General features: G+C 33.8%; 2 protein-coding genes across 6 annotated transcripts in view; both read left to right on the top strand.

The window, feature by feature from the left end:
* Positions 1 to 1,937: 1,937 nt before the first annotated feature.
* LOC117100642 (protein sel-1 homolog 1-like) lies at positions 1,938 to 18,595 on the top strand. Its single transcript, XM_033240439.1, has 17 exons — positions 1,938 to 2,370; positions 3,214 to 3,882; positions 5,966 to 6,013; positions 6,332 to 6,401; positions 6,789 to 6,951; positions 7,709 to 7,822; positions 9,230 to 9,311; positions 9,943 to 10,097; positions 10,952 to 11,008; positions 11,435 to 11,503; positions 12,057 to 12,197; positions 12,582 to 12,818; positions 13,452 to 13,617; positions 14,225 to 14,299; positions 14,410 to 14,582; positions 15,575 to 15,697; positions 16,788 to 18,595. The coding sequence occupies exons 1-17, from the start codon at positions 2,307 to 2,309 to the stop codon at positions 16,905 to 16,907; spliced, it is 2,526 nt and encodes an 841-aa protein (XP_033096330.1). The 5' UTR covers positions 1,938 to 2,306; the 3' UTR covers positions 16,908 to 18,595.
* A 2,324-nt stretch (positions 18,596 to 20,919) lies between these two features.
* The window catches only part of LOC117100640 (steroid hormone receptor ERR1-like), an 11,719-nt gene continuing 5,287 nt past the window's right edge, over positions 20,920 to 27,351 (top strand). Inside the window, exons 1-3 of one of the 5 annotated variants that reach the window (XM_033240437.1) lie at positions 20,920 to 21,068; positions 23,316 to 23,749; positions 25,095 to 25,211. In XM_033240437.1, the coding sequence (XP_033096328.1) occupies positions 23,332 to 23,749; positions 25,095 to 25,211 (535 nt within the window). In that variant the 5' untranslated portion in view covers positions 20,920 to 21,068; positions 23,316 to 23,331. Of the gene's footprint in view, positions 21,069 to 22,661; positions 22,770 to 23,003; positions 23,025 to 23,315; positions 23,750 to 25,094; positions 25,212 to 27,351 lie in introns of those variants that run through there. The other 4 variants (XM_033240434.1, XM_033240435.1, XM_033240436.1 and 1 more) reach the window with 4 other exon arrangements.

The raw sequence follows: 27,351 nt of genomic DNA, 5'->3' as shown, positions 1-27,351 counted from the left end.
TAGGCCTATATTTAAAATAAATACATTTTGTTAATTATTATTGGTTGGCCTAGGACCTAGGCAGGCAGGCCAGCTTTGTCGTCGAAAGTCCTGGGATTCGACGATGACGTCAGTGCACATGTTTACAAACGCCATTGATTGGAATGAAAATAGACGCGCTGAATTTCGTTTGTTTTATGAAAGATAGTACTTATCGAACATTTATCTGTATAAAAACATGATTATTATTGTAGAAATTGTATTTCTAAAGATTCATATATAATTCATATTTCATTTAGTAGACAATAAATATTCAGTAAGATACTAAAAACGATTATTAATTCTGAAATGTGCATCAAATCTCAGCTATTATTAATCAGTATGTATTAGGTTAAAGTCTTAAAACAATAATTTCGAAGTAGGCCTAGTAAACAAATAATTGTAATTAAAGTTTAGGTTCCCATGACGTCAGATGACGTATTCAATATGATGCTATATTTTTGGAATCTGACTTTAACGATGGCCCTGTCAGTTGTAGTAATGACAATAATTGTGATTTTTTAGCCATGTAGTAAAAATAGTACAAGATGAGAGTCAAGAAGAAGTTCAGCTTCTACTTTATTTTTTAACAGGCAACTCTATTTTTTTACATAGGCCTACAGGAAGATTCATTATTTTAAGTTAATACAAGACAAAACTTCTTAAATGTTTTATATATTATAATAATAAGTACCGGTACATAATTCTTTGTAAATTACTTTGTAGGCCTATAAATAGCTTGTTTTGTTTTATAATAATAAATGTGTTGAGTATATTGATATTGGTTGTGCGATGAGGTTTTTTTTGTCTTTCCGTGTGATTAAAACATGCCAATTATCAGGAAATATTTTCCAATTTTCTTATATTACAACCTTTTATTACATAGATCTTTTTCAAAACATAACTGCTTTTATAACATTATATAGACCCATTAAACACAAAAACTGCTCTGGCTTCGGGGTCCTTAGGCAATCCTCTGGACCCCACGCCAAGAGAACCCCCCCTTGAAATGACCTGGCTAGAAATGACCTGGCTACGGGCCTGCACAGGCACTGTTTGGTTGAGGTCAGTCAACATAGGCCTAGCCACCGGAGGCCTAGGCCCTAGAATGTATGTTCCCGAACTGTTTCTACTTTTTGCGAAGCGAAAAAAATGCGCAACCAAATCAGAGCTCAGGAAACGAACCGACGCTTTCCATTCGCGTGAATAAATTCGCCTAGTGGAAAACCGGCTTTACTGCGACTAATTACAGAATGCATTATTGTAAAAAATGACATTATATATTTGAATAATATAGGCCTACTAGCATTTATTTGTGCATTTATTTTATACTTTTTTACAATTCTCGTGCAACAATTACAAAACTTCTCTTACAGAATGAAACCAAACTTTCTGTGTCGAATGTCGAATTATGACACTTGTACAATAAATAAATAAATAAATAATATTTGAACAAGTTGAAAGAGTACCTGTTGTTGATAATAAGCTTCAGTGGGATAAACAAACCAAGATCGCTCTGGGCGGATGCAGTGGAGTTGGGGTGTAGAACGTGCGATCGCACCCCTAAATCGTATTTAAGAAAAATAATTGTTGTATTGCATTGCTGAAATAAATTTCCGGTAAGATTTTAAAGGTATGAGAGAGAGTGCAATGTTTGCACCCCAACCATGTTGGGGCTGAATATATAAAGATAATTAAATAATAATTAAGTAAATAAATATAATTTATGCTCTAAAAACATCTAAAAAATATCATCTAATATTGACATTCATTTATACATTATTCCTAAATACAACAAGCTTCTGGTAATAGTGCAGAACATTAAATTTACTCATACTTGGATAAGTAATCTACAAACAATTAACATAAAATCGTGTACAACCGTTTTACATTACGTGTCGTTAATATGATGTCGTTGAGGGCGGTATACCAAGGAAAAGTCCATGTCCATCCAAAACAGATATTTTCGTCGCAGCTACAAAGGACGACTAAGAGGCCTAGGCCCTATTCTAGTTTCTTTAAAATATTAGCGAAGAAAAACATACTGTTTCTTTAGTTGTTTTATTTTCTTTTCTGCCATTATTGAAAGAAACTAACGTCTTCAAGAGGACCCTAGTGTACCCTATCAAGAAGAATTTATTGACCGAGCGGACAGATCGGAGTACGGATCGCAGCTGCTTGACCCTACCTACTCTGTACCTAGCTAGCCTAGATAGGCCTGGAGATAGAGTAAACATAATAAGGACGAGTGGTGGGCTAGGCCTAGCCCTGGCTATGTATATTAAAACATGAATACAAGGAGTACGATTTTATGTTATTCTTCTGTTCTTATTTTAGGTGCTATACTCGCTGGTAAGTAAAAGCAATGTAACGATACATAAAATGTTTATATATGGACATATTTTTTATTTTATGTGTGTGTCGTGTGCTGTTGATTGATGAATCGTCCTAGGTAGGCCTATTCAGTGTTGATGAGGTGTGTCCTACCTAGGCCCTAGGAGACAGAGAGGTGAAAAAGCCTTATTTATATTTTAGTTGAGCACTCTGCATAAAAAAGTAGCTAGGTTGTACTATTTTAACTAACCTAAATAACCATAGCTGCAAGCTTTAGGCTATGAGTAGGCATCATATATTATACTGTATATGCCATACTGTATTTAAAGTTTTTTATTTTTGTGTGGATGGATGATCTACCTAAAAAACTACCTCAAATTTGCGCGAAAAAGATCGCTAGGAAAACAGGCACACAGAATGACTACTGCATAATACCAAGTAGGTATACCTCCCTGATAATATGTTGGTTATACCCCCAGATCCTATTTGTAGGATCTGTGGTTATATATTAAGATTAGGCCAAAGCCTAATTTTTGGCAAAATCTGCACGGAAATCGACCCTTATTTTACGAAATGTATTGATGGATTTCTAGGTGAAAAGGATATATTGCCTGTGCAGGCTTTATAGCCTGGTATACAGTATATGTGGCTTGTAGTAGTAGTAGGCCCATATCATCAAAGGTATTGCTATTCCATTAACAATATAAAATTTCATTTTACATTTAAATATGGGCCCAGTCTACACAAAATGCTACATTTCTCTAAATTGCCAGTGACAAAAAGATGTATGTTGTATTTTTTGTGTAAATTTTTATTCTATCCTTTCCCATTTATGTACTCTTTTTTTGCATTGTACTTTAGGTGTTGACACTAGACAAACTGATTTAAATTCTGATGTAGGCAATGGGCCTGTGGGAAGTACAAAGGATGAAAGAGGGAAGCAGACAGAAGATAAGGAAACACAAAATGTTGAAAAAAATAAAAATGTTATTATAAACCAGGATGCTGTTAATAAACAAAAACAAAAATATCAACCAATTGTAAATACAGAAGCTCTTAGAAAAGAACAAATACAACAACAATTACAAGAAACTTTAGAACAATCACAACAACAAATAAAACAGCCATTGCCACAAAAAACGCAACAAAAACAAGCACAACACCAGCCTCATGAAAGTCAACAACAGACACATTTGGAGAACTCTGGAAATCTTAGACTGCCTACTAAACCACAGAATCAAGGGAGCAGTCCGCAACGATTTAAGCAATCTAACCCTTCTGAAAAACTTGACGAAAAATCAACCATTAATCAACCTGATACTCGTTCAACAACACAAAAAAGTGCCAAAGTATCAGATATTTCAACACAAAAAACAAAACAGGAACATGTACATACTTCGGGACACATACAACAACCGCTGCTGAAGAAGCAGGCTTCAGTGGATCAGCCAGCTACTGTCAACCCACTGAATGAACGAACTGAAGCTGGAAGTTCTAGGCCCACAACGCCTAAACCAGCAGTGGAAATTGGTATGTTGTTGAGGATTTATGTTCTGTGCAATACTCAAAGTACCTGAATGAACCGATATCTGTCAGTTTCCTTTTAGAACTTACTTACCTTGAAAATAATGGATTACCTGACCAAACGCGCATATGTAATGCAACAATGTTATGTAACAGGCCTCAATTTTCCTTTGCACTTACCATTGAGAGTTTAGCTTGAAAGTCATGTGCGCATGCTTTCTTTAGCTTGTCAATGCATGCTGGCAAATCATTTAATTTAGGTTTCCGAGAAGGACTATCAAATTGATCTCGCCAAGGCTTCAGCTGACAAGCTACGCAAATGCAGATAGTCAAATAATTGGATTTATTTTTGGCTTTTTGATTATTGTATAGTTCAGTATTCTTTAAAACAAAAAACGAGTAATTTATACAATAAAAAATTATGGTTCCTACCCATGCCTTATTACAGTATGCTTCTATTGATAAAGTACAGTAATCATATATCTCAGTGGTTCCCAACTGTTTTGCATCTGTGGACTGATCTGGACATGCTAAAAAAGTGTTCACGGACCCCCAAGTACTCATTGTCGATATTTCACCAAATGAATAAGATTAAGATGATTTGCCACAAAAGTACACAAAAAGCCATTTTATTATTGATAAAGCTCCTAATGATAAGCAGTACATGTGCATCACATTTTTGTAAGTCAAGAAAAATAATGGGAACATGAAAACCTCCCCAAAATGTTTCGCAAAACCCCTGTGGGCACTTTTGATTGGCGGAACCCCAATTACATAACAGGCTCAATGTTCAATTGCAATGAAGTTTATATAACCTTTTTTCAAAACACATAGTTTCTTACAAGATATTCACAAAATTTACTTATTTAGATGTTGATTAATAGTATAGAGTAAATGAAACACCTGCTCCACAATCAGTGGCAATATGCTGCAATATGGCCCTAGCCTAATTGACATTCAAGTAGATAACAGAATTTGAATTTAAAGTATCCATCATATAGATTTAGCAATGAAATTCCTTGCATCATCTGCTTAACCTCTGACCTGCCTCATTATACTTTATTTTGTAATTATAAATTATATATTTTTTAAAAAAGGAACCATGGTTATTTGGTCAATAATTTTTTTTAATTATTTATTCTTTCTATACCAATTGACTATTGGGTATTCAATAACAAACAAACAAAAACCTATACTAATTATCACCTAAATGCCTAGACCACAATGATGGCTAGATTAAATATATTCATTCATTTTCTTTTCATAATGGTAGCCCTCAAAAATTAAGTGTTGACTCAAAGAGGCCATCAAACAGTGCTCAAAGCTAATACCGATAGAATAAACCATGATATATTTTGTAATACGATTATTCGTAACTTATATAAAATTATTTGTAAACAAAATTAATCATAAATTAATTCAGTTGTAATTCACTGAAAAATATTAATCTTAACCAACAGATAAATATGAAATTATTTACTAATTAAATTTATAATACATCCTAGTCTGAATGTGTTACCTTGCTGCTAGACTATATTATTTATGGTTAGCAGTTTTCCTCCACTAATTATTATTTCACTAAGGTAATATCCAGTGAGCCCCACTGATTCTTTTCCTTGGCAAAGGAGGATTTAGTATTAAAGCCCCAGTATACAGTACCTTGTGAAGGTAGGATTGCTGGTAAGTCCCACTTATCGTATCCTCATGAATGCAGGAGCAGGTAAGCTCCACCCCATGTGAAGGTAGGACCAAATAAGTCCCACTTCATATGGTCATGAAGGTAGGAGTAAAGCCCAGTAATCACCTTGTGATGGGTCAAGGAGGCCCCACTACATCCTGTGAAGTTAGGATTGTGTATGCCTCACTTATTGTATCCTTGTGTAGGCAGGATATGGCTAAATATGCATGTCTATTATTATTGCTGGATTATGTTACATTATTGTTGTATGTATTTTGTCATTAACTACTGAATTATTTTGATATTCTGGAACAGTTTCATTTGATTTCTTGAGTTTGAACATGGAAAGTAAATACTGGATTTATCTCTAGACAAACTATACACCAATATTTTGATTTTGTTTTTATTTAGAAAAGGAAGAGAACCTAGACCCAGAAGAAATAGAGCGAAGAGCCAAAGGTAACTTATAAATGTGATGACTACTTTGTCCCAGTACCTTACCCAGGCATTATCCCATGATATAATTAATGATATTAATGATAATGTTGAGTGTAAAAAAGTCTGAATTTCTGATTAAAGCTGTGGTAATTGTGTTTGATAACCATTATAATTAGTATATTTAATTCATAAAATAATATATATATATATATATATTAGTAATTTCTGATAAAACTGCAGTTATGATTATATTATCAATTAATAAATTAATTAATTTAATAATGTTAATTTAATTTTTTTTTTAATCAATAACTATAATAAATAAATAATTTTTTACAGTAAAAAAACTAATAGATGAAGCATTTAAGTTGATGTTTGAGGACAGAGATGATGAAGCAAAACAAGCAAGGTAAGATCACTCTTACTTCCTAGTCTGCTTACAGGACACAAGGTAGGTGGTCACAAGGTAGGTGGTAAACATGGACTGATAAATAGGCCGCATTGGGACAACGTACAATGGCGCTGTCAGTGTGAAAGTAGGGAAAGTAAATGTTATGATTGGAAAGCACGACCCACTGGTAAACTCTAAAAAAAACATAACTTCTAAGCGTATGTTTGTATTCTTGCAAAAATTAAATAAAATAATGGATGGCCCCTTAGGTTAATCATTTATGTTGTGTTTGTTTATGTTTTGACCCTTCACATGGCTATGTGCAGTTAAAACTAAAAGAGAACTTATTAGTGACCTCAATTAAAGATCTGAGTAACTTCATTCTTATTCTTGTGATTCTTACAGGGGTCTTGAAGTATTGTTAGAAGCTGCACGTCTAAATGACACTGAATCTCAAGTGACCTGTGGTTTTGCATCGTTGTTTGGTAGATATTTACCCTTGAATGTGACGTTAGCATGGGAATTATTTCAAGCAGCATCTGCCAAGGGACATCCAAAAGCACAAGCAGTATGTCACTTTTTTGTTTATATATTTTCTTAATTTTTTTATTTACATACAGGTATCCCTCCAATTAATGACCATTATTTTTTAGAGACCACCTCCAATTATAGACCACATTTCTGCAGCCCCAAAACACACCTATCTTTTATTTATTAATAAATAATTTTTTTATTAGAGACCAAAGCTGCTAGAGACCAGGACAATTCTGGTAGTATTTAACTAGTATTTAATACACTATTTAATTAGATCCCTTTCAGGATCACCATCATTTTTGCTTTGCCCTTCCATAAGTGTTCCTACATCGTGTTGACAAGAGCACATTTTTGATTACTATGTAAGTAGTAATCATTCTAATAAACAGGTTTGGCCTTTGACTTTTCATTTTGTATTTCTTTCTGTGTGTGTGTGTGTGAGTGACAAGGTTTGTAAACACAAAAACTCAAAACTGAGCACACGATCTTACTAAGGCGATGTCTCTGTTAGGAAGCCAATTTCACTTACGAAAGCATAAGTAAACGGCCTTCGCAGACGTTTGGTATTTTATCTGCTTTAAAAAAGTGTATCAAGGTCTTCCTCTTGTATTTTACCATGTTTTCTTTCGCAGAACTCTACCCTGAGAAAAGAAACCATTTCATATTGTGTTTTTCGTCTCCGACCAGCAAATGGCAGTCTTGCTCTGCATTTAATGTTATGTTAAATAGGATGTCCATAGAGAGATAATAATGGTAAAACTACATTTTTTAATTCATCTATTCTTAAACAGGGTATTGGATTTATGTATACAGCTGGAATCAGTACTGACTCAAATCAAGCCAAGGCACTGGTATACTACACGTTTGGAGCACTAGGGGGCGATGTTTATGCACAAATGGCAATGGTAATACTGTTATTTTCTGTGTTATTTTTTTGCTAGTGATTGAACCAGGGAGTTGTTATAGTGACATACATATAACATACTGTATATGCAAACTCCCTGATTGAACACACCAGTTCATATTGCACTGCTGTTGGGGAAAATGTATATTGGCATGATAATACACATAATAATTTTTTTTTTGGTCTTGATTATGAAAGTATAAAGTAAGTAAGTAAATCCTTGGTGAGCTGTCAGGTTCAAGACTGGAGCTTATCCCCAGCTTCTGTAGCGGGAAGCAGATGAGAGTGCGATACTCCCTGCAGGTGTGGTTCGTTAGTCCACCACAGGTTACTCCCAGCAATTTGCTGGTACCCGCTGATACAGTTGGGTAGACTAAAGCAATGTACATAAAGTGCCTTGCTCAAGGATACAAGCGAAATGCACAGCTAAGGATTAAAATCCTGACCTCGACACAGGTTTAACCAGAAAAACAAAATAGGCCGTCCAAAATACGCTGTAGTTTAATGCAACATTTGATAAATTTGAATGATATAAAGAATTTGCTAATATTAGACCAGGCCCAACTAAGCTAAGCCGAGATGAGTAGGCCAAGCCGTCATGGTAAAAAAAAATGATAGTTGGCCATCTAAAAGACGGCCGGACAGCTTGCTGACTAAACTCTTGCCTCAAGGTTGGTAATCCAAACCATTTTCACTAGTGCCAAACCACTTCCACAATTTTGAAAGTACTTTTAGTAATTTTGCATGGATTTTAAAACAGAAGTACAGTACACATAATATATATTAACCACTGAACTCAATGGTAAATTTCATATCTAATCCAAGGTTGTACAGTATTTAAGTTTTATATGAAGCCAACAAGTACAATTTAGACTTCCTTCTCTTTATAGCAGTTGACTATGGGAGTTAGTATAGCAAGGTAGCAGTGTGCAATGTGAATCAAAACAATAACAACACAAACAAATTTTATTGATGTCTAAAAATGAGGTATAAAGTTGACAAAGTTACTTATTATATCACTTATACAAATTGCTCATGATTATCAGTGCAACTAAAACAAAATTTCTATACACTTAAATATAATGGACAGATTAATGTGTAATACATTACTTATTAAACATATATGCAGGAATTAAACAACCCCCCTAAAATTGTTAATATATTAAATTAATTAATGTCACATTTTTATTAGTTTACACAATTGAAAAAAAAAACAAAAAAAAAACAGTCATTCCCAAGGTTTTTATAAACCAAATCTAGAAAAAAAAAACAAAAACAAAACTAATATTTATAAATTTATTTCTTCACATCTATTAACAATGTGTTTTTTTTAGTGTTTTTACAAACATCTGTTAACTTATATATTAATAGAAAAAGTATTAAAGAATGGTTGTCTTTAATTTTTCAGGGATACCGACACTGGGCTGGTATTGGTGTGACACAGAGCTGTGAGGCTGCCCTTGTGTACTACTCCAAGGTCGCTGATAAAGGTGAACTATAAACTACTATAAAACCTACATTTCGTAAAATATAATGATTTCCTCTATCAGGTTTTTTTTTTTAATGGCTCTTGATTTTTATGATCAGAAAAGGGAAGATTAATACCACATGATACGAATTGCATTTAAGGAATGGAAATTCAGATGTTAAATCTGAATTTATATGGTATGAATGGCATTGAAAGAACAGAAATTTTGAGGATGAATCTGAGCCCTAAAAAATTGTAGCACAAAATAGAAGTAAAGTTATAATGGGCATGCTTGCTTTGATTAATGCTCATGGTCATATGGGGACATTTTCAGTGCATGAATTAGACTTTTTAACACCCATTAAAGAAGAAGTAGGTAGAAGTATCTATTTTGCTAGCCTAGTTTAATTTTACCACAGGGAATACCTAGGCTACACTCACACTAGGCCAAGCTGCTTAAATGCCTTGTTTTGTACCTAAAATCTACATTAAGTAATGAATTGTATAGGATATATATTTTCACAGTTGTCGGCTTTAGGTATTTCATATGTATTTTAATGGTAGCACAATAACTTAAATGTATGCTCCATACTTAAATTTAATGTCAATTATATATATTTATAATTCTGAGTGATATGTTGTCTTTTATATAGTGGCGGATGAAGTGTCAAAAGGCATGATGGGAATTGTGCAGCGAATCCGTTTGTTCGATGAGCAAGAGAACCCTGGTAGCAACGGCGCCCTCTTAGATGAGGACCTTATTCAATATTATCAATTTCTCGCTGATAAAGGAGATGTTCAAGCACAGGTGAAATTTCATTTTAAGCATTCAATATTCCAAGAATCTGAGCATTTGGCTGAGAGATATAATGTTCCTGTTTCTTGTGCTGGAGACTCCAGTTCAAATCCACCTAGCGTCAAATTGTAATTGGAGTCAATCACTCTGTTCTTGATTAACCTCGTATGAGAGTTAGGTGGGTAGGGAACATGTAGTACTGGCCTCGTACTATGGCTGCCGCAGGTCCCCAATGGCCCAGCCAAAATTCTAAATTCCAAAATTTGAAATAATGACATAAATGAAAACAACAAATTAAAATCAAACAGCTAAACATGTTTAGCGGTTTCTTTCAGTTTAAAACACATATGAATATTCAGATAAGTACTTATTAAGAGCATCTCTTTTTGAAAATTAATTAAATTAAATATATAACACTTTCAATCTATCATTCAGTAAAAGCAAATATGGGGGGGGGGGGGGGGGAAATGCTGTGAATATTGTTCCAATGATTTATGCAAATCCAAGGTGTTGACCCTATCCTTAAGCTTCAGTCTGAATGTCTCACTACAGCATGTCAGAATAATTTTGAACATCAGGTCCAACCACAGGGAACACAATAACTGTAGTAGTGCCTGTGTCCATCCCAAAACTGTGATATGTACATTTTGTAATGTAATACAAAAATTGTGAATATTAAAGTTGAATGAGAGAATGTGATCCTTTATAGAACTCTTTTTTAAGTATTTCTTCATACTTATATAGTCAAGATATTTTTTTAATAAGATTTATAGATAAAAGATGAAATTATTGTTTTCTGTCACTTCTGATACCAACTGATCTGTGGTAATTTTACGTAATTATTTGTTTTTACCCGATACCTGTAGGTTGGTTTAGGTCAGCTGAACTACCAAGGTGGCCGTGGTATAGCAAGGAATCATAATGTAAGATAAATTATTTATATTTAGTTAACTCTGTTTTTATACAATGGTAATGGGAGTAGAGATGTTGCTTGGAGTTTAATATGTAATCCAGGGTCCTGGGCTTTTTTCTTGTCAGAACCAGGATTTTTCTTACAACACACAACCCAACTCCCTAAGCCTCATCCTCATAAAACTTATGCCTGTTTCACATGAGACAAAAGGTTGCATCAGATGCAAGCTATGTTAAATTTAGCAAGATTTTGTACTTCATCTTGTCCATGTGAATGTGAACTACTGTAGTTTAAGATTAGCATGCATTTTGTAATTTTCATTTAAGAAAAGCATACATCTCAGAGGCCTGTTTAAACACTCAAGAAATTTATCATGTATTTTGCAGATGCTTTTGCTGAATGAATAAATTTAATATTACCTAATTATTTTTTTCAGAGAGCTCTTGAGTATTTTAGAAATGCTGCTGAAGCAGGCAATGCCAATGCTCAGGCATATCTTGGAAAAGTAAGTTATACATCAAGTGGATAGTTCTTTGCTTCTGTATAGCGCCACCACTCGAAATACATAATTGAAGTTCCTAACACTTATCGTATCTCAGGTGTTCTCTACTATGTGAGCACTGAAGCATGGAGCTTTTGATGTCCATTGTAATGTTCCATCAACCTGCTCCCCTTGTGGAATGCAGGTTATAGAGTGAACAATGTTTGCTGGAATAGATATTCAAGCCAAGTGCATGCTAGAGAATGGAGTACACTCTAAGGAAAAGAGCAGGGGATTGTCTCATGCCTGGTGTACAGCTTAACCCACTTCTCCTAGTAGCTTTAACTACTGTCATTTGAACTGTAGTTAAATGTTAATTTCAGTCCTGTATATATCCAACAATCTCATTTGTGGAGTGTTAATAATATTTTTTGTCTATTGAAATTGATTTTAATGAAATAAAAAGATATTCTATTAGCTTTCTATAATATGTGATAGAATGATTTGAATTAGATTTAAATGAAGTCAAAATGTCTTCTGATGGACTTAATAGTTATAATGAACCATCCTTTTCCAGATGTATTCAGAGGGCAGTAGTGTTCTGAAACAGGATAACGCAACTGCTTTCAAGTATTTCAAAATGGCTGCCGATCAAGGCAATCCAGTCGGTGAATTTGGCTTAGGGTCCAGTTATCTACAAGGGCGTGGTGTCAAACAGGTAATATCAAATGGGTCATTATTAAGTTCTTTTTTCATTAATTGTAATACTGAACGTCTCTTGGATGTAAATATTTTCATAGCAATTTGTATTGTTGTACACTAGAGGAGAATCAGTACACAAATTAATGACTAGTGTGTTAATTTAGTTTTCATTTTCTGATTTTATTTCAAATAAAAGGTACATTCAATTGGTTAGCCCAGGAACCAAAACAAAAGTCAGGGTAACAATGATAAGAAGTATAATGCAAACTAAATATACTTACATGTTCTTTTCATTTAAGTGTATATTATACAAATTAAACATACTTAAATAAAAGTAACATGTAAATATTTCCATTCCCTTCCAAGTCACTATTAACTTATAACTGTATTTATTGCTTAGGATCAGCATAAAGCCTTCCAGTACTTCAACGCTGCTGCAGAACAAGGATGGGTAGATGCTCAGCTTCAACTCGGCAAGATGTACTTCAGTGGTGTTGGTGTAAAGAAAGACTACAAGATGGCATTTAAGTTCTTCAACTTAGCATCACAATCAGGTCATATCCTGGGCTTCTACAGCTTAGCTCAAATGCATGCATCTGGGATTGGAATAATGCGTTCCTGTCACACAGCTGTGGAGGTAGGTCGATCTATGCAGGCAGTAGGCCTACGTTTGTGGTTATAAAGTAACTGCTCATATTTTAGAATATTAATTTTTCTATTTGTTTATGAGGAATTTTCTAATGTATTAGGTAGCTATAACATTGCTAAAAAATAATTTATATCAAATTTTATGTAACAAATAACTGATATGCCTTATTTATGTGTAATATGACATCATCCTGCCCATAAATGGGCACATCACACAAATTTGTCACAACAAATTTGATGGAAATTATTTTTGAGTAATGTTATAGCCAGCTAATATTTTAGAAAATACCTTTACAGGACATTAAATAGAATTGCTTTTAACACAACAATAAACAAATACACTCTATATTAATGCCAAAACAGTTTACATAAACTGACAGGTGGGAAAATAAGGGACACAAATGGATGATAAACATATACTTAAAGTTCATACAGGGAAACTACTGGAATATATCATGAATTACAAAAACACAGTTAACATTTCGAAAATATGATAAAGGAACTACATGAGTAAGTAATAATGTATTAGTTTTAAATTTGTTTATATTGTATTGTATTTTAAAATATTTTAAATTCACATAATTAGTTTTTAACTGAAATGTAAATCATTTGTATCTTATAGTTATACAAGAATGTGGCAGAGCGAGGTCGTGTTTCTGAGATGTTGATGGACGCCCACAGTATGTATAAAAATGGAGATCCCGACTCAGCCTTTCTCCAGTACAGTTTACTGGCAGAGCTTGGCTACGAAGTAGCTCAAAGCAACGTTGCATATATACTTGATAAAGGTCAGATCAAATGTTAATGTTAATACTCAATTCGCACAAGACAATATTTTATGTTAGCTGCATGCTAGGGAAGTTTACCGTACATCTAGTAATATCCATGTAGGAAAAACGGACGTCACAGAGGCCTGTATCATTACCGAGATGTTTTACTTGGATCAGTGTGAACGCTGATAATAACAATAACTATCATAGTATATATTGCAGATACAGATCTTTTATTGTCATAAAAATACAAAGTAAAATTATGAAATTTTCCTTCCTTATTGCAAATCTACTCCAGTATAAAAATAAATATAAATATATTAGAAAGCACATACGGTATCACAAAAACACAATTCTGACTGCATTCCACTTACAACATACATTATCTTAATTTTCTCTTATTATTATTTCGAGTACAAAATTAATTTCTTAAAAATATTTAATATGAGAGCTGCTTTATGGATAAAACTATGTTTGACAATTTTTTGTGTATACTTCAAAAGAATTTATTTGTTGTCTATTATATAGAGCCCTAAAGATATAGATATGAAAAAAAAAATCATTATTGATATTTATTATAGGTGTTAAATTCATAATTAGTGTAAATAAATTTGTCTTTGTTTAGGTGAGGCTAGTCTGTTTGGCGTGAACGAAACCTATCAGAGGGCACTCTTAAATTGGCAGAGAGCTGCGGCGCAAGGTAATAATTACAATAACTCATTTTACAAACAATGATGCTTACAAACACTTTTTTATGCTGTTAATTTTAAATCCACTGTTAATGATATGTCACTTCTTGGGTTGACCCAGGTTATACAAATGCCCGAGTGAAGCTTGGAGATTATCATTACTATGGCCACGGCACTGACATTGACTACGAGGCTGCAGCAAACCACTACCGTATGGCGTATGAGCAACAGCACAATCCTCAAGCTATGTTCAACTTGGGATATATGCATGAACAGGGACTTGGGCTTAAACGAGTAAGACATGATGCTTAAAAACATTGTTTATAATGCATTTAACAAAGAATATATAACAAATAACACTTGCTTTGTATTATAATAAAAAGTTTGTTAAAATGAGATTGAGAAACACATTTCTATTAGTCAATATTTCCCATATTGTTCAGTTAGAAATATTCATGTTTAGATAAAAAATATTATTTATGATCAAGGATTCTTGTAAAATACAAACGCTGCAAACATATAGAGTATGAATATTGGCTCAAATACTGTAAAATTGATGACTAACAATATAATATTACCATTGTTTTTGTATGAAAAGCTTCATATTACAATTTCATGACCAGCAATTAAACACAGTAATTCATTTAATAAAAGCTAGAAATTTTAATTAATTCATGTGTGCCTTAATCTACGTTCACATCAAGCCCGGATTCCAGTCCGGAGTCCGGAGAAAAAATCGTGAAAAATGGATTCAGTGGTAAAGAATAGAACTGTTCACATAAATTTCGTACGATTTCTAATCCGGAACTCCGGATCCGGACCGATGGATCTGAGAGCCAATTGTATCCTGAAATCGTACGTTTTTTTTCCTTATACCAATCAGCAACAAGCTTGGTTGGTTCGAATCAATCGAATGCATACGTACTTAAACCGAATAAATAAATGCTGAATGCAGCATACAAAAAACGTAGCAACTAACGATTTTTTGTCCTGGGCTCCGGACCGGATCCGTGCTTGATGTGAACGTGCCTAATGGTAATGGCCCTTTCTGCTAAGCTATTGCTAAGGTACCACAGAATGACAGTATGAAAACTTACGCAAATTCGTGCGTTTGTGGGACAGCACATGCGATTGTACTGTAGGACCCACACATATTCGCGGCTCTGTTTTTATTGTTCACTTGTTTTTGAGTGACACTCACGAATGGTCCATTGTAATGACAAATTTGATATGTACATGTTTTTTTTTTTATCAACATACATAATCTGGTTATTTTGTTTTTGTAGGATATTCACCTTGCTAAAAGATTCTATGATATGGCAGCTGATAGTAGCACTGAAGCATATCTACCAGTGACCTTGGCTCTGACTAAATTAGCCCTTTTGTTCACTCTACAATATTTTCAAGATGTAAGTATCGTACGAGTATATAATTCAAGATTCAAGGACACTTTATTGTCCCATTTTAAAATAGGAAGTTTGTTTTTTCTTTGCAACAGTCTTGGTTAAAATGGATAAAATTACATGAAAAATCACAAGACAAAACAAGTTAAAATAGTAAAGTAGTAAAAAGTTATAATAAAAATCCATTGTGTAAAATTGTTCAAAATTTAATGTGTGTACCTCAGAGACAGACCAGCCATTTTAGCAAATATTAAAACTCTAAAAACCTTGCGTTTTGCTATAAACTTAAACTTGAATATTGCATCTGGAATAAATTAATTTTTGTATCAGCAAGTATTTGATGTTGGCACTCATGACCTAAAACCACTTTTGTTCAAATTTAATTGTAAATCCAATGGATGTGTTTTATCCCTCATTAATGCACATAATTTCTGCTCCATACAATTATGGTATAGTTTCATTACTGAATCAAGTTCAATAGCTCCCTTAATATATCGTTTACTCCCCTTAACAATTCATTCAATCACATCACAATCACCTCTGTGATTGTGATGGGTAATGGTGAAGCTCATGTATTGATAACATCAACAGAGTTCAACAACATATCACCATTCATCAACACATCACCAACACACTGTTCATTAACATCAACAGAGTTCATCAACACATCAACATCACCATTACACATCACAATCACTGTATATCAACATCAACACAGTTCATTAACATCAACACAGTTCATTAACACACACCATTTCACATCACAATCACCACTGCACATCAGCATCAACACAGTTCATCCGCATCAAATGGGTTCATCAACACATCACCATTACACAATACAATCACCACTGCACACAAGTATCAACACAGTTCATCCGCATCAAGTGGCCCTCAACAGTTTTTAGATATCAAGGTTTTAGATATCAAGCGATATCTAAAACCTTTCATCAACATAGCTCATCAAAATAGATCAGCAACTCACCAGTATCAAAACAGCTCAACATCAACATACATTAGTGCTTTATTTTCATAAATAATACATTTCACTTGCTGAATCTGTTCTGATTATGTTTCATTTGTTATTCCTTTGCAGCATACTGATTTCTGGCAACATATAGACATGGAGGCGACATTTGGACATTATTGGGATGTGTACCTGGCAACATTATTAGCAATGTTATTGGGAGTTGTGATGATACTGAGGAGAAACTGATAAAATTAGGATTGCCATAATTTTCTTTATCATTTTTTTTTATTAAAATATTTTTAAATTGACTCAAAAGGGATAAAATCATATGAGGATTCATTGATACATTTATAGACATCATCAATGTAAAATATATGTGAATAGAAAAAGAGTATTGCTTTATTAATTAATATCCATTCTGTTGCATTGTATGAAAAATATAATATATTATGATGTAAAATATGAGAAGAACAAATATTGGCCTCATCGTGATCTGTACCGGAGTAGTGGCACATCCAGGAATTTGAAATAGGAGGGGTCCAGAGAGGACTGACTTTCACAGAAAAGAATTTATACCATCTCAGTCCCTCCTTGGTTGTGGCTGAGGTATTGGGAATACAGTAAAGCACATACAGGAAACCATAATTTCATGGAAATGTATACAGTACATAACCACAATTTTGGTAGTTCCTCATCTCTTTTGTGTTATATTGTAAGCAACATGTTTTGTTTTATTTTTAGTGTTAGTGTTTCATTCTTATTCCCATGTTGGTAACATTACAGTTAAATTCTTTGTCATTGGTATTATATCATTATAAATCAATTCATTTACTTAATTTTCTCTCAGGATATTTATTCTATAATAATGTTCTTATGGTTGTTTTAAAAGAAGCATGGACATACATAAAACCTGCATACATATTTTGTAGATTTATCTGTTTATTATTTCATTGGATTAATTTTCGTTAATCCCTAATAATAAGTGGATGGTTATTAATTAATATAATACCTAATAAATTAATACTGGGCATTGGTACTGGTGAGTTAATAATTAAGTTGTTATTAAAGGTTTACATTTTATTGCAAGGTAATTTATGTATAAACTTTTTCATGGTAATTTTCAAAAGATATTGATATAGACTAGATTAGGCGAAGGTGTGATTCTTCCCGCTCCCCTCCCCCTTCTTCATACTGTATATGAAAAAAATGAGATTTTAACTGTTATAGAGGGCAGTGTAGTCTTTGAGTTTGGTTTTTTTGTGAATGTGTATCAAAGGTTAAATTGTGACGTCATAGGTCTATTGTGCGGCAATGGTTTGTAGATAAAGTTTGCACTTTTACATTCCTGGATGTTACAAGTAAACTTTGCAATTCGGTCAGCTGCATTTATATAGAAGTACGATTTTCATTTATGAACAATATTATATAATACAAAGGTTTAATTTTAATGAAAAAACCATTAATCAATATTAGTTAATTGTTTATTAATGAGTAAGTAAATTATTTAATGTTGCATACGTTCACATAATGTATTTTAGTAAACAAAGTTGAATATTGTCAGTAACATTTGTTCTTATGTTAGGTTACCAACTTAGTGCTACTGTATTAATTTTGAAGTTTTTAGGTGGGTTAATTGTGTTTTGTTTCTCTTCATATTTGATGATGATGTCATTTTTTTGTTTCTTAAAAAATATATTGTCTATTGAGTTAATGAACTTGAGTAATAAAATGAAATATTTGAATTAATGACTGTATTTTCACGCCAATTTACAAACCCATCCTAGGAGTATGAATTTATTTTTGGTGTGATTCAAACAAAGGATAAACGCAAGATGAATAAATTATGACGTCATCCGTTAACGTTTAGGTTAACGTGGTGTGGCTAAACTACCTAATTTCTATTAAATTGCTGTACTGTATATCCAATCAAATTATCGGTAGTGTCAATTGTTATCGATGCTGTTTGTTTTTGATATTGAGTGTTCGTAATGTGCCAAACAACGCATTTAATGTAAGCCATTCCACACTTATGATAAAGGTCACAATGCCCTAGAAAGAAACGCATGATTGATACGTGATAGAATATACACTACTACGGAAAATTTTGTATCATTAGATATAATAAATCCGTCATATTGTTTGTAGATCACTCAAAAAAATAAAAGAAGATAACAAACAGGACGTACAGTAGTCCGATTTGTAGCGGCGGCTCCACTCTAGTTGACGGAGCGGATCCCAATGAGGGGGACAGAGGGGTGTTGGCGACGTAAAAAAAAGGATTTTTTTCATTTATATTTTCTTCCAATTTCATAACTTACAGTATTCTAACCAATTTTTGACTTGCACACTAAATAAACAATGGCATACTAGACCGATGGTATTGCCCCTATGACACCAATAGGCCTACTTTCCTCAACTTAGCTACTATCGGATCCCCACCCCTCTTTTGTCAATACTTTTCAGTAATCAGAATGGTATTTGTAAAATCACAGGCCTACTAACCTTTCGTCTTGATCTGAAAGCAGAGACTGGGGGCGGGTGAGAGGCGAATAAGTACCTCGAAAATGACACTCTCAGACGGTAAAATTATTTTTCAATTGCAGTGCTCCTCCTCGACAAAATTATTGACGTACACTCCTACCCTATACACCCATTTTTATGGGTGTCGGGAAGGTCTAATCCAGAATAGTCTGTTCTATGCTGGGAAGCGCAACGCAGTGTGACCACTGGCAAAAATCAAAATTCCCAAGATTGAGTCTATAAAATCCCACGATTTGCAAATATTAGTGTATACATACAACTTAATTTAAGTCCAATTTTAAAGCTTTTTCAATGAATTTTATTAACTGTGCTATACGAAACTGTGCCTGGATTTTCGAGACCAATAACTATTTACGTGACACCAGGTGTTGAGTGCAAGGTTCATACCTGTCTCTTATACACATCTGTTTGGGGTGGTGGGGAATGTCTTAAACATGACAGGGCCATTTTTATTTTGTTTGTATTACACAGAAAATATTCCAGAAGCATAACTCATACTTTAGGCCTAATATAAAAAAAGAGGCGTTGATTTTTGACTTCTTTTTTCGGTAGGTGTAAAGCTGGTAATAAAGTGGTTTTGATTAATTTTATTGAACTTCCAAGTAAAGCCTTTGCAAAGTATGATATGGTGTGAGATTTTCTGGCATCTACAGTAGGCCTAGGTGCAATATTCTTGCAGCCAATATCCACCAATGGCACACATATCAAGAGATTTAACTTAAAAATAGGCTACACCTTATTATTTTTCCAAAATGATTAAAATGGCTTTAATACAAGAAGAATTGAAAAACTACTGAAGGCCTAATAAGCTTCCGATGGGTCTTTTATATTTGAATATTAAAAACCTCCTTATTCACAACTGTTACTATGGTGTTATTAGGCCATTAGAAGCGTATTTTTCCCTTATTGATAGAAAAAAATTTAAAATTTCATATCGTTCCAAAAATCCCAAGATTTTATGAAAAGTTAACAAAAATTCCCAAGATCCAAGGTGTTATTAAAAATCCCAAGATCTTGGGATAAATCCCAAGCTGTGGTCACTGTGGCAAAGCTCTAAACTTGGAAGCCAGATTCCGAGAGGACCATGGCCCGAATCAACGATGATAGTTCACATGTATTAATTTAGGCCATTATTCTAGCTGGGTCAGGTCCCGTCGGGGAGAGTTTCCCCACCCCCCCCCCCCCTAGGGGGCCGAAAAAGCACAATTCGTCAGTGAGAAAAAAAAATTATATGTACAGTATTTTCTAGTAGACTAAAATCGATTAAATAGGCCTTTGAAACCCCGAAATTGTCAAAATTTTCTAGGCTTTGGCCCCTGGACCACTTTCTTTTAATCGAAGCTCGAACACGCTTTCGTTGAGGAAATCTGACCCCTCGTTGAGGGCATCTCCCCCGGTCGGGTAAACCCTGGCGTTAACCCTGTATCCTTATTCCAACCTTAGTGTACTAATGATCCACCTGATGGAGGCCTGAACGCACTCCGGAGAGTAGGCCTATTGTACTTTTTAGATTGTTATATAATTTGGTCTAAACAAATATAATTCAACATTTTTGTTTTTCTGTCTGTTTACGGATACAATGTTATTTCATCAGTGCACATGTTTAGTTGTGTTCAGACTGCAGGTTAGGCACAGCATGGCTGTGATTTATTATTATTTACGTGACACCAGGTGTTGAGTGCAAGGTTCATACCGCTCTTGAGATTACAAGTATCAAAACATTTCATTTTACATCATTAATACTGTATAGCCTAACCTTTAGTCTCCACGTCTATTTTCCCCGAATACGTGATCCTTCATATGTGGAGGGAGACTGATAGCAAGTCGATATTCGGTCATCTGGCTACAGTTTGCATGAGGACGGTGGTAAGTAATAGTAATTGACTTCAGTCCTGTAGTAAATTAATATTAGCAATTTCCCGAAGGTCGACGCACAATCTTTACAATGAGACAATCATTTAGGATAAGCACAGACAGTAACATATGGCTCGTATCGATAAGCTATCTAAATCCAATAACACCATCAATGGTCTGTTGGACACGTGACCACATTCCTGGTTGCTAATAGGCCCTTACCTCTGCACTTCACAACTTTTCATCATACCATATTGTTTTCATAACATCTTGAAACTTCTGATAAGAATTTAAAAAATATAATTCCTCGAATTTCATCAGTACCGCTCAGTTCCTTTTCATACATCTTGACGATTTCAGTAGGCCTAAAGCTCGATTTGTACCGTACTTTTGTTTACCATAAGAAATGGCTTTTTTGTAATGTAGGGGGCCTAGTTTATATATAATAGGCCTATAGGCATAGGCCTTATACAAATGGATAAATAATAATAACAGTGCTCAACTTATTATTTATCTATTTGCTTATATTGTGTTTAGGATGCTACGTAGCAAACCATTGTTATTATTATTATTATTATTATATATTATACAGGCCCTATATATACAGTATATATACTGTCTCTTATACAGCCTTTAAATCTTGCCCAATTTTAGATGTGTATAAGAGACAGGGGCCGCCCAGGGCCCCAGTGGGGGTCCAGGGGGCTTCACCCTCTGGAAGCCACGGATATTTGATAAATTATAGCGAATTTTTATTAATTATTTGATAGGAATTGAGTTACTATAATATGACTTCATGCAGGCTATGCTTTCTAATGTTGAAATCAGCTTCCAAAACCAAACATTTTGAATGAAACAAGAAACAAAGAGTATGCAATGTAACCATCTAATTAAGTGAAATTCTATATTTTGGGAATTTTGCATGAAATCCGTCAACCACGCTTTCATGGTCGAGGTTGCTTCACCTCAGTACGACGTATTCCAACCATCATGAGGCTATCTAAATGAGCATTTGTCATAACAGAACGCAAATTATTTTTAATTAGTCTCATTGAATTATTATTATTATTATTAATATTATTAATATTATTATTATTGTTATTGTTATTGTTATTGTTGTTATAAAAAGTTAACACAAACAATATGGTGGCTAAACGAATATTACATGTAAATATTTTTTTTTATTTGGTTGTTCCCCGACAAAACTTATATCCTCCCCCCGGTCGGGGGGGATATAGCCCCCCTCTGGCGCCACTACTGCGTAGCCTACGTATTACTATAATTACGTAAGTAGGCCTGCGTATTACTACCAGGTACGTACGTATTAATATGTACCTATAATACTATCACGTACATTAGCATATTAGTAGGCCTATCACATACGGACGTATTACTATCACAGTCGAAATTGACGAATTAGTTAATTGGTAATAACGAATTAGTAAATCCGTATAACGGATTAGTAATTCGTTAATACAGATACTAAACATAATACTTTAGTGGCACTAATGGGCTTTCGTAGTTTTTCTTGACGCGTCAGCAGTGCGCTTAAAAATACGGTATGCAAATATTGTAATTAATGCATGACCTGCAAATGCGGCCATAGTTTCCGGGTCAGATAAACATTGTATTGTGTATCTTGGTAGACACTTACTTCGAAGGCCTAGATTTATGGTGTTAAACTGAAACAATTGTAAGCCGTGACATTTGTAGGTTTGTTACACACTTAATGATGAGAGAGTAGCACTAGCAGCACATTTTATTATTATTATCAACATTCGGTTGATGAAGAAACACTGATTGATGTTTACTCTCTCAGTACAGTGGCATTGCATAAGTACGGAAGGAGGCGTGTGCACGATATGGAACAGGTCCAGCTGGTCCAAATAGACAATCGAACTAGGCTAGGCCTAGGAACAGGTTCAGCTGGGAACAGGTTCAGCTGGTCCAAAGAAAGAATCGAGCTAGGTCTGGACTAGGCCCTAGTCCCACTTGTTTAATTAGGTGCAAACAAAGGCTTAATATTTATAGCTGTCACAGTCATCATGCCAAATTTATCTAGTTCTAGATTTAATAAATAGGCCAGCTAGGAGCAAGTCAGGCCTAGGCTAGGCTAGGCCTCTAGGTATAGATGATCCGTATAGCTAGCTGGCTGGCTGGGTGATTGTGTTTAAAGCCTATTCTGCTGAGTACTACTTTCTTTGAATATTTGATTAAAATAATCCTTTTCTCAAAAAAAATATTTTTCATTACCTCTAGGCTATGTTTTTGATGTATGATGTCATCGCCTATGAACATCTGTAGAGAAATCACCACTGCGCATTTAACACTTCTTGAAGAGAAATGCTCTAGCTCCAGCAGTAGTGAAGATGAGGCAGAAAAATCAGAAGATAGTGATGAATTTCCCATGGCAGCATATGGTAATGTAAAATCACCAGAAATAGGTTTTACACCTAAAACAGGAATGAATGATTCCTGTCCAAGTGTTGAAGGACTAGAGACAAATTCACAATCAACCGAGCCGCTGAAGACTCGTCGTTCTCATAAGAATGCATCAACGGATCGTGGTCTACTTGTTGATTCGGAGAGTAGGCGAAGGTTGTGTGTTGTTTGTGAGGACTATGCTTCAGGATATCATTATGGTATAGCCTCTTGCGAAGCCTGTAAAGCATTCTTTAAACGAACTGTTCAGGGTGAGACATACATTCCATATGGTCTATTTTATCTATTTTGAAGACAGTGGCTGTTGTTAATAACTCACTATTACTCACTAATTTTGATTGGATGTTATTGTTTGTATGGATTGAATTAGTAACAGTAACAACCAATCAGAATTAAAAATTCATTTAATACTGGTGTGACAATAGCCACTGCCTTTTTGAAAAGGCTAAACAAAAATACAATCCTTTATTAAGTACATTGTTTATCATAAAAGGCCTTTAAATCTTGCCCAATTTTCATAACAAAGCTCATGGCTTTTTAAAATTTATTGAGTATCATTGAAGAAAACAAAAACAGCCAGCAGGCACCTCAATATTATATTTATGTTTTTTAGAGGAGTAATTATTGAGAACTGTGTTGATTTCAATTCAGTGGGAATTCTCTGTGGCTCCCAGCCGACCCCAAATACTAAAAATTGTAAAAATATTGATAAAAAAGAGAAAATTATATTAAAGTCTGAGAGTGCCACAACTGAGTCCCTTTTGAAATAGTTATGAAGGTTCCGATTGTCATATCAGTATTTATTACTAGCCTAGGCCATTGGGGTAGGGGGTTAAAAAGAACCACTTCTTGCGATGAATTTTCTGAAAATGTGAAATCAGTGCACCTAGTACTAGAATTTTCAATCTTTTAATTCAAGATTTAGCTTCCTAAAAAATTTAAAATGTTTTTAGCTTTCGTGAAATCCCCTACCCTATCCCCCGGGAAAAAAATTGGCGGCTCCACCCACACCCTCCCACTATCCATAACTCAGGCTTACAACCCTTGATTGATGCTTCACATCAAAAGGGCCTGTTCTCGCCTAGCTACGTCATTTGTATAAATGATGATAATTCCTAACTTAAAGATGTACTGCCCCTTGCAAAAAACCAAAAAAAAAATCATAAAAATCATTTTTGAAATTGAGTTGCCCATTTTGAAGTAATATAAAAATTATCAACTTGAGCATAGAAATTAGTGTAATTGAAAAATGCTTACCCATAAAAACCTTCATTTTACTGCGAAAAAATTATAGAAACTTACAGTCACATAATTTTCCAGTTAAAAATCAGGGAACACACTTTTTTAATTTGATATTCTATGCTCAAGTTAATAATTTTTATGTTACTGCAAAATGAGCAAGTTCATTTAAAAATAATTTTTTTATGATTTTGGTCATTTTCAAGGGAGAGTACATCTTTAAATATTATCAAAGAAAAGAAAGGTAAACACAGTGCAGGTATAGGACTATGTATGCAGCATTGATGATCTTAGTTGATGTGAGATTTTCCTAGAAAAGTATTTTAACTGGAGTGCTTATTTTATTGTACATAATAGGGCAGATCCAATACACTTGTCCTTCCAATAATAATTGTGAAATCACAAAGAAGAGGAGGAAGACATGTCAAAAATGTCGATATCAAAAGTGTATTAGAATGGGAATGCTGATAGAAGGTATGTCTAAATGAATGTAGGTGCCAGTCATTGCTTTTAAAACTTCATAATGCACATTTATTTTGTTCTTCATATACCTTTTTTAACCAAAATTTTGTTTCAGTATGTCTCATGAATGAATTAATCACTAAACTAACTCAATGGTTAGATTCATAAAAGTTCTTACTAGCAGCTTGTGTTATTACTTTTTATCCTTTTTTAAGAAACCATCTTGTAGTTAAGTGTGAATGCCCATGTCAAAAGTCAAGGCATTTAAAGGTCAGGACATGCAAATCATAAGCAGAGCTAGTTCCAAGTCTACTAAAAGTCAATTTTCAATGGCATCTCACACAAAAATATAGGATGTTGTAATGTAATAGAAAAAAGTTACCTTTCAAAGTCAATGGCTTTATTTCCAAAAACTTTCAAGCCATTATAGATTGCTTGTAAATTTTGATTATTTCATAATTAAACAGGTAATCTATTATTGTTTTGATTTCCCTAACAAGCATCAAGGTTTTTATTTCCAATTATACAACTTAATTACTGTAGGGTCAAATTGATCCTCATCTTATAAGTGACTTGTTTTTGTTTATTGAATTTTTAATGAATTTAGAAAATGTGTTCGCCCTTTCCAACAACTCTTTATACCTGCTTGATTGTTATCTATATGTTTTTAGCAACATTTTTTTGCTTGATATCTGACAAAAATTACACTACTTTCACCAGTTACAGAATGCACTAATTTGATGCTCATTAACTACAGCTCCATCCAGATTATTAATTTTCCTTGACAAAACACCGTTGTATGCCCATATATAGTCATAATATGCCTATATATGGTCATAATGTGATGTCATGATATTATTTAGGCCGCATGTTACATTTGGTAGTCTGGACAGAGTTGTAGTCTGATGAGAAGCTTAAGTGGAGTAGCGAAGAAAATATTTGTACCAGAAGGCAGGTATTGGTAAGGCTAGCACTTGGATGACTCATTCACAGCTGATTATTCATAGAGCAATTGACAAAAACTAAAAACAAATGTAAAAATAAATAATAAAAAAAAATTAAATAAAATTAATATAAATAAAAATAGAATACCACACAGCCTAATGCTAAGTTTTCAAAACTGAGCTAGAGAAGCAAAGCCTTTGTTAGTAGTTACCGCTTAGATAAGAACAAACTGATCAAATTAGGTTTTTTCTTATCAACATTTATTAATGCTGTATGTGAATTGTATTTGGACCGTTTTGAATTTCATACTAAAATGCTTATACCATTAATGTGTAATTGCTTATTGACAACAGCATTGAAAATACGTGTGTTTTGAAGTAACTGTATTGTAGGGAAAACTTTACATTATATTTATTAATGAAATGCTTCTTTTTTATTTAAAGTTAGCTAGATATTCACAATAAAGCCCCAGTCATAGATTACCATTTGTTCCACCTTAAAGAATGGTTATATAATAATTAAAATGATGACTACGATGATGATTAAGATGATGATGACCATGATGATGATAATGGTGATGATGTAAAGCAACATCATTCTCAACATAAATGGTTGTGATGATGGTAGTGGTGGTGATGATGATGATGACAGTGGTGGTGATGATGTGATGATGATAATAATTTAATAATTAATAAATATGTTCATTCATCTATTCCTTATGCAGCTTAATGACACTGATTTTAAAGATGTTTTGCTTTGATGTTTCTTATTTTGATTCACAGTTTCAGGAACCAACTAGATGTTATATATACACTGTAGTTAAAATAATTTAATTTGCATGTGGTAACTAGAAGAAATATGTTATCAACTTCCAATGAGAATTGCAGATTTCTTACCATGAAAATCGTTAAGTTGGTTACAATGCACGTTACTTGACAAGTTAAGGCTCTAGGCAAATTATGTAAGCATGGTATGATTTAAGCATCTGTTTATGGTTGGCATTACAAAGTGATTTGCCGACTAAAACTCGAATTTGTCCATCCTTAAATTTAGGGTTGGAGTGCGCCCTCACTAATCATCATGAAAATGCTTTTGTACAGGATGCCTACTATTGACAATGGAGGCTACAGTACATAAACACATTATCATCATACCAAAACATATTTTCCTTGGTGTACATTCTTATAGTAAAACACAAATACTGTAG

Source organism: Anneissia japonica, unplaced genomic scaffold (genome assembly GCF_011630105.1).
Source record: "Anneissia japonica isolate Jap-2015-1 unplaced genomic scaffold, ASM1163010v1 scaffold288133_len202418_cov178, whole genome shotgun sequence".
Taxonomy (NCBI): Eukaryota; Metazoa; Echinodermata; class Crinoidea; order Comatulida; family Comatulidae; genus Anneissia; species Anneissia japonica.
Note: the sequence above shows the minus strand (reverse complement) of the source record. Positions and strands in the feature narration are given on the sequence as shown.

Coding starts and splice junctions, on each gene's coding strand:
- LOC117100642 (XM_033240439.1), top strand. CDS start 2,307: ATGAATACAAGGAGTACGATTTTATGTTATTCTTCTGTTCTTATTTTA. Junction 7,823..9,229: donor TTTATGCACAAATGGCAATG/GTAATACTGTTA, acceptor TTAATTTTTCAG/GGATACCGACACTGGGCTGG. Junction 12,198..12,581: donor AAGGGCGTGGTGTCAAACAG/GTAATATCAAAT, acceptor TTTATTGCTTAG/GATCAGCATAAAGCCTTCCA.